The 10,613-nt window shown below is 36.8% G+C and overlaps 1 protein-coding gene across 15 annotated transcripts in view; it reads right to left on the bottom strand.

Moving 5' to 3' along the window:
* Positions 1-4,836: 4,836 nt before the first annotated feature.
* ATP2B2 (ATPase plasma membrane Ca2+ transporting 2) overlaps positions 4,837-10,613 on the bottom strand; it is a 397,887-nt gene continuing 392,110 nt past the window's right edge. For 12 of the 15 annotated variants that reach the window (XM_085236247.1, XM_085236248.1, XM_085236244.1 and 9 more), the window contains one exon: positions 4,837-8,189. In XM_085236247.1, coding sequence (XP_085092373.1) covers positions 7,878-8,189 — 312 coding nt within the window. In that variant the 3' untranslated portion in view covers positions 4,837-7,877. The remainder of the gene's footprint in view (positions 8,190-10,613) is intronic. The other 3 variants (XM_085236255.1, XM_085236257.1, XM_085236256.1) reach the window with 2 other exon arrangements.

The following is a 10,613-nucleotide window of genomic DNA, read 5'->3' as shown; positions in this document are numbered from 1 at the left end:
ACAAATCTTAAGTAATCATTTCTGTGACTGTAACTGGCCAACAAAGTATTATTTCTCTGATGTGGGGTAGCTCAAAGTTGTATCAGGAGACTGCTAGTACTTGCAGTATCTGGTGTTTGAAAGAACAGCAGATTACCTCTCTAACGTACCAACCCACAATTAGCATAGGAAAAGCTTTGCCAGTGGCATAGCATAGATCAACCTGCAGATTTTCTGGAACAAAATGTAATGACAGCATCAGCTGGGCAGGAACACTAAGACAAAGTGTTCCCTGCAGTGCTCCATCATTATTAGTTAGTGCTTCTAGCCTTAAACATGAAAATGGAAAGAAAGGCAGTTGAGTAATCTCTAAAGCATACTCAACCGAATCGTTTTTTCTTTGTGTAATTTCATATAGGGAAAGCACAATTTTACCCAGGCGTCATGGTATATAGGAGGTTATTGGACGTTAATATGTAGATAAAAATATATTTCACTAAAAGCATTTTCATCACCTTGGCTTATAGGAAACAGCATTGAAAGTGTAATAGAAAAATAGCGAAAACAACCAAATTCCTCACCAGAGGAGAATAGGAAAATAAAACCAAGTATAAATGATTTAAACTCTTGACAATAGATTAAACCACACCAAAAAAAGTATATATGTAATCAGAAATGGCTTTTGCAGATAGAGCCAGTGTTGTGCAAGAGCTGCTCAAAAAGTAATGCCTCCTATTATGTTATGTTGGCCCACAACATCAGAGGCAGATGTTGGTGTGGCATGGTGGTAAAGGCTGAACCTTGCTGCCAGTATTCCATGACATGTTGTTGCCATACAAGAGATGGCAGCAGAAGGGCAGTCTGCCAGAATGGCATCTGACATGAAAGTGTGTATGGAGCAGAGGTGTGCCACTGAATTCCTCCATGTAGAAAAAATGACACCCACTGACATTCATTGATTATTGCTGAATGTTTATGGGGACCAGACAGTGGATGTGAGTGCAGTGAATGTTGGACTGTGTTGGCAACATTTTCCTGCCAATAACGCCATCGTAGCAGCTGTGAAACAGTGGGCCATCTCCACTGGTGCAGATTTTTATGAGCATGGCACACAGACATCCCTGGTAAAAATGCAGAGCTAATGGTGTTGACTATGTTGAAAGTGTTTTGTGGCTGAGAATTTGCTCTATCAAATAGTGTTATTGTGCTCTTTTTAGCTGTTCTAGTTTGCAAGGAAGTATATAGGAGGCATTAGTATCAGAGTCCCTACGTATATCCTGCAGATCTGTGAGGAAGTGTTTTCCCAGCCCTGCTCCCACTTCCACAGAAACCTCAGTTAAAGTGAAGCACGATGGCATTTTGTCAGATGGAGGCACCTGCCTAGCAGAAAACCAGCTTGCTCTACAGCAGCCATCGAGCAGAGTTTTGTGACTCTGCATTTTTGCTTCTGAAACCCTCATTCTCTGTGACACACTGGATACCTTAGCAGTAAGGCAGACAGTACTGAATGCTCTGTCTTTGGTGAAAACAAAGAACAACTAGAGACATCTGTTCAATTCCCTTAGATGTAAGCTTGCTAGAACTGTCATTTTAATCTAAAATAATTGTGGCTTTATTCTGTTCTCTCAATCTGAAATAATTGTTGCTTTATTCTTTCCTGTCTCTATCTCTTGTCAGTTTCTGTTGCTGCTTCTGACCTGGCACTGGCCTTCACCAAACCATATGGTACGGCAACCCATGAAACTGCCTGGAAAGCAGCTGAAATTGTACAGCAGCAGCAACAACAAATAGTTTTCAGCACATACAGAGTCTGATCCAGTTCACCATGTAACTACATAAACCCTAGATAATAAACCCTAGACTTGGCATGTTAAACCTTTTGGTGGTATGGCAAGATTTTTATGTTGAAGTAGCTTTGCATTGCAGTCCTAAGTATTTGGCATGTGTATTAGTGACAGAAAGCATTCTATTTGAATCCATTACTTGCCAAACTGAATAGATATTTATATTCCAATGGCAGGTAGTCATTGTAACTCTTGTAAACTTCCTCTTCTATAAAGCCTTTCAAACAGTCAAATTAACAATTATTATTGACTATGCCTATGCAAAGTAAGCATAAGAAAGCCTTCGTAGTTGACATACTTTGACGACAAAGTGTTTTTAACTTATTCATATGATTTTTCACCAAATGTTTATCTTGTTTCCTTTAATCTTTTAGGAAATTATTTATAATGTCTCTGAGATGACAGAAGTACTTAAAACATTTTTCAAGAAAACTCAGTAACTTGCTTTTCAAATTTTCATAATCTCAGACTGTGTTGTAAAAAAGTAAAGTCACCTAATTTACTAAGCATCAACACTGCTTGTACCAGCTCAATTTGTTATCACTGTTAAACACACAAACAGGAAGAGGAGAGGGAGATGCTCTGTTGCTTGGAAAGCAGAAAAAATTCATCACAGAAAGAATAAGTGGAAAAGTACATTCCCTTACTAGGAATCTAATATTCCAGTTGGTACCAGGCAAAAATGATCTCCCAGATTGACAGTATAAAATAAAGTTTTTGAAAGTTGATTTGAAGATGCTGGAGGAAGTCATAAATATTTCCTTTGTTTTGTCTTTCCATAGCCTGTCTTGTTTAACACGTAAGTAGTTTGGTTATAGGTACCATCCAGTTATTACGCTATACAACTACCCAAAATTAGATTGCAATATATTAATGGCTGTTTGTAAGAATAAAAAAAACAATCAGTCCTCTCTCATTCAGTAACTGTCATCAATGTGTAGCTGAACAAAACTGAGCATTACCTGTGCAGATTTCATGTACATATAAAACAAGAGACATGAATATGTAGTTTATAATCCAAAGCAATCTGCATGTCAGCCTGGTCCATATCTGGACCATGAATAAATTGTACTAAGTCCTTGCCAGGGTCTCCCACTGCTGCAGGAATACAAATATAAATAAGAAGTGTCTGCTGCTTACCTTTCTGTGGTTTCTTGAAAGCACTTGCAGTAATACCATAAGACCAAGAGGAAGTGTGAAGTGTTGAACCCCAACCTTCCCACAGCCTATGTTAGTGCCCTGCTTTGAAGTTAACCAGTGCCACAAGTTGTGACATTGATTTCCTATCAGAGAATCATTGAAAAAAATAATTTGGAAGACAGTGACAGAGATAATTTCCTTCTACTGATCAGTCTTCTGGTCAGATCATCTGTTATGGGCAGTAGCTGAGCAAGAGTTTTTTAGATCAAGATTTTGCATCTGGATGCCTAAACCTCACTGTGGCAACCTCAGCCTATTCATTGGACATGGAAGTCCAAGATTTTGGACTTCAGCTGGAAAAGATAGAGAGCACTACTTGAGTATCTGCTGGATTAGAACTCAGTGCTTCAATCAAACTAATAACAACCACTTAGGATTTTACTTCAGTGTATAACGAAGTATAAATGAACCTGCATTTCTTTTTCCTTTCTCCTTACTGTTTTTTTTTTGCTTCTCCTTCATCCATTATTTATGAACCATTTCTCCAGCCCATCTCATGCAGCGGCACTCAGTGTAGCATCAGCATGCATGGTCAGTACCTGATTTTCTATCATCTATGAGTGTATGACTTCCCTCATTGTCTTCCTAGCAGAATACTTAGTATGGATAAAAGAACAGCAAGAACAAAACCTGACATCCTTATTTTGAATCAGGATTTGAGTTGCCTGTGGTGGACTGGTAAGTTATGTGCCTTTTTGAATCTTCAGTTTGGTGCAGAGGGAAAGAAGTTAGCATAGTGGGGAATTTTCTCCTTCATATTCTCCTGAATTTACAACTCACTTCCATACAGTCCAAAAAACATGTCGCAAACACTCTTGAAACTGCTAAAACAGATCTCTGAAACTGGCAGAAACTTAACATATGTACGTATTTGTTTAAAACACTCAACAATCCCAGTTCTCTTCTACACTTCAAGATGTAGAAATTCTGGGCTGAGGGTCTGAGAAGCAAAACTGGAAATCCCTCTTTTTTCCCCTGCATTGCATATGTAGAGATCTTAGGGCAGGTCTTGTCTGGCAGGACATGACTGCTGGACTTAACTCCCCAGTTCTAGAAGGCTTCAATCCTTTTTCCGACGGTGACAGAGAGGGAAAGAGATGCAGAAGAGGGATATGTCAGTGGGCCAAAGTGATAGGAATACAGACTTAGATGTTCATCTTAGGACCAACATTGAACTAACATTCATACACAAAATGGCAGGGCCTTCATTTATCTTATCTTCATCACCTGTCTTACTCTGTACTTACTCATTTCAGCTAAGTTCACTACAGCATTCACATCAGCCATTCCCACCACAGTGCACCACCACAGCATGGAGCAAGCTTTGTTCCACTGACTCCAAGTCAGACAGGTACAAAAGGACTCCGGGCTGACTTAGCAACTGGGCGTAAGGAAAGCCTATGGGAGCCAATGCAACCTCTGGGTGGTAAGCAGGCTTCATAGTGCCAATCCAGAACAGGTACATACATGTTTACATTGTGCCAGTGGGAATCCAAAGCTGGATTTAATAACTTCAGGTGACAATAAAGAAAGCTGTTACGTTCAGACCATTATTGTTCATGCTGCTTTGTGAATTTATTTCTTTAAATTTTCCACTTGTGCTCCTGCCAAGAGAGATCTATTAGACAGTAAGCAGCAAGAGTAAAACTTTATCATTTTGTTTCAAACTATAAAATAATTTACATCACATATTTTACTTACTTTTGTCTTTTTTTTTTTTTGTTGCTTTTTTTTTGTTTTGAAACCACAAACATTCCAGCATCACACTGTAGGAATAAGAATAACAATAGAAAGCATAACCTTTTGCATAGTATTAAATGAACAGACAGAGTAAGTTCTTTATTTACAATTATTGTCTAGATAAAAAAATTCATAAAAACAGATGAATGAACATATATTAATAACCCCTAGTGGGATGGATTGCCAATGTACCACTGTATTGTTGTCCACAAATCTCATGCTGCTAAGTACAGTACGTTGAGAGCGAGCATTTATATATTGCAGGGAATTTAACAAACTGATCATTTTGGTTTTTGATCCATTGTTCCCATCACAGAGAGGTCAAGCAATAAAAGAAAGGAATTGTGATGCACGACTTGTAGTTGAAAGGTCATAGCTATTCTGCTTTAAAAAAAATCTATCATTTATCATATACATAAAGCACAGTCTCTGCTCACAAAAGCCCAAGTTATCTATGCATCTCAGTTTATATATGTTTTACTATATATACACAGAATGCAGTGTTCATTTTCTTAACAGTTTTCAAGTCTGCAAATGGTACCTTAGGGAGGGATACTCCTACAGGAAAATTTAAAAAAAAACGAAACCAAGAGAAAACATGAAGTTTGAAAATAAAAAGGCAAACAGTCAGTGTTAAGATGCTGAAAACAAACTGTTCCAGTATTAATAACTTTTGTAGATGTTCAAGTCCAAAGCTAGAGTCTTCCCTGTAAATAGATAACACTTTTTTTTTTCTTCTGAATATGATATCCCAAATAGGCCATAGAAACCCAATACATGTTATACAAAGGTAAGTCACCGTATTTACAAAGCGAAGAACAATCCTGACTGAGTTTCAATCACTTTGTTGCTAGGAATTAGCTAAAATAATAATGCTTCCATGCTAGCTTTTTACTGTTAAGAAACGGGTAACACTATCTGCTGAAAACATTTGTATACACCTCCCACAACCTGTTCTGCTGTTGAATGAAAAGTTTGGATCAGATAGCGAACTACGAGTTTGAGCCAAAAACATTCAAGCCTCTACACAAGAGTCCGGAAGCTGGCAATTCAAGCTGATTTGAGCTTTACCTGGCTGAATAGTCTTGATGCACCCTGAAAACGTTTTAGTCAGTTCAGTCTGCAGTTTGGCCATGAGTCTAATCCTGTTTAGGAGAGTTCTGGCTTGGTTTAGTTCTTGTGACTGCAGAGATGCACCATGTTATTAGCCAACCTTAAGACAACCAGTAATACCTTAACAAATCAATTTGTCAAGCTAGTTTGAGAGTTTTTCAACACATCTGGCATAATCAGTGGTGTAATTCAAAATATCTTTTGCACTGTACAATTATGGAAAAGATTATATGCTGAAAAGTCTCCAAGCAAACTTTATATTAAATACAAAAATTATTTATGAAAAATCTGTGATCCACAAAGTGCTTAGCATTCAAGTGGTTGACATAGCAATTATATAAGCTCATAAATTTTAAGTTATTAGGGCTGTTACCATCTTGAAAAATATTTTTCACCCTCCTTACTGCAGGTTTTCACAGTAGCTTTCTTTGTAGAAAGCTCAAGGTAAAACAGTGTACTGTGTTACAGTATACTTTGTGACTACAGGAAGACAAGCTTCTTTAAAAATAAAATCACACAAAGAATATCTCAATATACAATTAATATCGTTTCATTCAGACCTAATAGTGCAGAAATGATATTTTCCTTAAAAAAAAAAAATCAAAGGAACAACCTACAGTGATTTTCATCCAAAATGCCAACAGCCTGTACTTCATAAGTAATAAGGAAATAAATGCCTATATTACTAACTGAAAAGAATTAACACAATATGTCACAATATTTAAACATTAGTTTGATCTCCATATAGACAAACCAGATATAACTTATTTTAAATCTGTTATTTATAAACTCAACTCAGTTCCACATATTATCTGTCTAAAAATATTTTTTGGAAGCCATTGCCATATGTTTAAAGAATGAAATAGCCTCCATTTTCAAATGTTGCACCAAAACAAATTCAAGCAGATTATCAGAGGGAAAAAAAAAAAAAAGAGAGAACCTGATCATTCTGATTTTTATTTGAAACAAAGGAAGCCTGTTTTACCTCCCTGTATATAGGATCACAATGCTACATCCAATGTGTTATTATATTTTGGCTTCTTTCGTTATTTACTAGCATTATCTACAATATTTAACAAAAAAAAAGAAGAAAAAAAGAAAGAAAAACCCAAAACAACAACAACAAAAAAACAGGCAGAAATCAGAACGCAGTTGCAATAAAATATCCAGGGTGCAATATTACAGACTTGTCAATGAGCTGAGCTGAGCCATTTTTATACTACTTCGGCAGGAAGTGCTTTCTTAACCCTACAAATAGTTAAGGATATTATCTACAGGTTTGTAAACAAATTACATTCTTTTTTAGGACATAAATAAGTTAAAATAGTCAGAGCAATTTGAGCAGAAACAAGGCAACATGCCAACAAAGAAACTTTATATATATATAACTGTATATATATATATAGATATATACATATATATAATTAATTATGTATATACTTATATGTATATATCTCTATATATAGTCTCATAAATGTTTAAGTTCCTCTGTCCAACTGGTGCAAATCTACTGTGCAAGTTAAGCTTTGCAACTTCAAAAAAGTTCTTTAAATTAATCTATACAATTGAGTCCATGCCACACAAGCATTTCAAAAAACTCACAGACCAGTGAATTGGATAAATAGCCGCAGAAAGAAGTCCTCTGCAGTTCCTGCTTAAGGAGGAAAAAATAAAAATAAAAATTAAAAAAAAGAAAGAAAAAGAAAGAAAGAAGGGCCAGAAGTGTACAGTACATTCATGCAGGATTTTTTTTGTTTGTTTTGTTTTCTGAAAGGGAACAAGAGGGGGGTATGTAAATCAGCCATTCATTCTTTCCCCAAAACCATTGTGATTAACAATTCATTCACTTGTCTCAGAGTGAATAAGAGTTCAAACAGCTTTTCAGCCAGCAATGTTTTTTAATATATATATTTATAGATTTCGGTTGCTGTGGTTGTTTATTTTATTTTATTTTACTTTAATTATTATTATTATTTTTTTTTTTTGCAGTGACCTTTTCAGCTAAAGTGATGTCTCCAGGCTATGTATTGGGCTTCCTGGACTAGAAGAGGTAGCTGATTTACTTGTGTCAGTTGTAAGATTTATTCCACTGTCGATAGCACTGTTGTTCTTGTTCAGTGAAGACGGTGGACTCGAGTTTTTCTTGAGAGCAGGGTCTTCTTCTAGGTCTGTGTCATCAATGAGTGGGATGTGGGGCTGGGAATCTTCTATCCTAAACTCAGGATGAGTCATAAAGTTGTGAATAGAGGTTCTAGATTCTGGTTTTTCTAAACCTTCATAGAGAGAGCTACGGAATGCCTTCACGACGCGGATCTAGGGGGAGAAAAGGAAAGAGGTGTCAGAGGTCACACCTTTCAGAGGCCAAACTGTGTTAGAGAATACTTTGTGAAAAATGTAGCATATGGTTAGGGCAGTGCAGGCAGCTGAAGTCCATAGTCTCTGGATGTTATATGCATAAACGAGTGGCTCAGTTATGTGCATTTTGAATATCTGTATCAACTGCAATATTAAAATAAATCAAGTTTAAAGCCATCAAAGAACTGATGGGAAGTACTGGTTAAAGAAAGCGAACGTCCACTCGTGTGGTACATCCCTAGTAAAAGACAAGCCATGTTAATTGTAATGCAAATGTAAAATCATGCATGTTGATAGTTTTGCAGTGAGTAAGTAGGAAGGCTTTTTTATTTTAAAAAAGTCTCTTTTGTTTTGTTATAAAACATTACATATAACAAATCACACTCCACAAACAGAAAAGCACAGAACACAGACACAGTTGGATGGGTACGTATGAGACACACAGGAGCCAAGTGTGAAAATTATAAGTAATACCAATGTTTTAAAGCAAAATCTAAATGAATGCAGCCAAGAGCACAAAAAGCCAAGCAGACAAAATACTAAGCATAATCATGCTACCACAGGGAAAAAAAAAAAATCACAGTTACCACAGAGATAACTTGCACACAACAACTACACTTGGAAGCCTGGATAATGTGAACATTGTATTGTTGAACCAACTTTTTTTTTTTCCTTCATGCATATGTGAGGTAAACACTCGAGTATAGACCCACTGTTCTAGCCATTTAACTTTTTAATATATAGAAAACATAATAAAGTAATGTATTGATTGTTGGGTTGAATTGAATTGCGTTGTTAAACAGCAAGCTCTTTCATTTTCTGTGTCTCAGTTGTAATACTCTTTGTAAAGTTAAAAGCTGAAAGTGACACAATTGATGCCATATATGCAGTCTTTAAACTAGGTCAGCAGACTTATGCCAGGATAAATCTAATGTTGTTAACCACCTGACAATAAGAACACAGGTGAAAATAAACTACGAGGCTCAGCCCATTAGACTGTGAACAACAGTGCAAATTGCTTTCTCGGTAAGAAATGAAAGGAGCAGTGAGGAGCATGGCAGAGTGGGGACACTAGTGCTCTGTGGGTGGGCAAAGGGAGGGATGCGGTCCGTATCCCAGTGACCTACAGTTCTGAAGAGACGTGAAGGGTTGTGCTATGTGTTACTACTGAAAAAACATAACTGCTTGGAAAGGAGTGGGGGGGCAGAGAGGAAAAAACAGAATGGCAAAAACGTGATCCGTTGGCAAATGTTTTATGACTAAATATGAGTTCTATCCTTCTACTTCCATGTAGTTCATGAGTGAATTTTTAGCATTTCTTAAAGGGAAAACCAAAACACAGGCAGAGGCAGAAAAGGTGCAAGCAGGCATTGTGAAAGCTTTTCCAAGCACATTTGAAATGGTTGGTGGTAGGTATGTGTGTCATTTTACATGTGAATATGCTGCACATTATTGGTTGGTTTAATATGTCAATAATTTGTATAGTTTTATTTTCCCCTTTAATGAGCAGATTGGTTTAATAGTTATGTGGGCTCACATTGTTACAGCTGCAGGATCAAGCAGACCCTTGTACAGAATATCAGCAGATTTGAGAAAGAGGCTGACTTATAGTTTGATCTCTTTGAACTTTGTCCTTGTTTGTATTCTCTAAATTTGAATGTTCATCATCTTTCAAAACTCCTAAGAGAAGTCACGCCACCTTCAAATGCGTGGCCTTTGGTCAGTCCATATAAATCCCCTTCTCTTTATAAATACGTTTGGTAGGATAGGGCACAGTACAAAAAGCAGGTTCACGTGACTACTTATGTTCCAAATAGGAAGACTAACGTGGTATAGAATAGCCTGTCCAGGTCTGGGGTAGTAGATTTCAGGAGGCTGGCAGGTGCAAGACAAGAGGGGCATAGAAGAGCAAGGTTTGTGCACTACTATCATACAGTTTATATAACATCTGTTTGTAAGAGCACCTGGGCTTTATGCAAGTTGAATCACTTTGAATTGTGCTCTGCTCTGTGATGGTTCTGTAGTGAACCAACAAGAGATTAATTTGCATTACTAAATATATAGGATTTGAACTCTTATTTCTATGAGTTGACATACTAATTTACTAATTCCCTCATTACCTAGACCTTCCTATCTTCTATTTGAAAGTGCAAAGTAGTTTGTCTTAACAGTGAAAAGATAGTATGTTTGCCAAAGCAATCTTTGAGGCATTACCACATTGCCCTGTTTGAAATCAGGGAACTTGCTCTGTGACATGCCCACTTTATAATACAGGCTGAAACAGGGTATTTTCTGCAAAGCTACCAACTATTTCTGCTCTCTGAATAAAAATAGCAATCATCTGATTCACTTGCAGCTTTTCACCATATCTGATTAAACTAA

Source organism: Meleagris gallopavo, chromosome 14 (genome assembly GCF_905368555.1).
Source record: "Meleagris gallopavo chromosome 14, MGAL_WU_HG_1.1, whole genome shotgun sequence".
NCBI classification, from domain to species: domain Eukaryota; kingdom Metazoa; phylum Chordata; class Aves; order Galliformes; family Phasianidae; genus Meleagris; species Meleagris gallopavo.
Note: the sequence above shows the minus strand (reverse complement) of the source record. Positions and strands in the feature narration are given on the sequence as shown.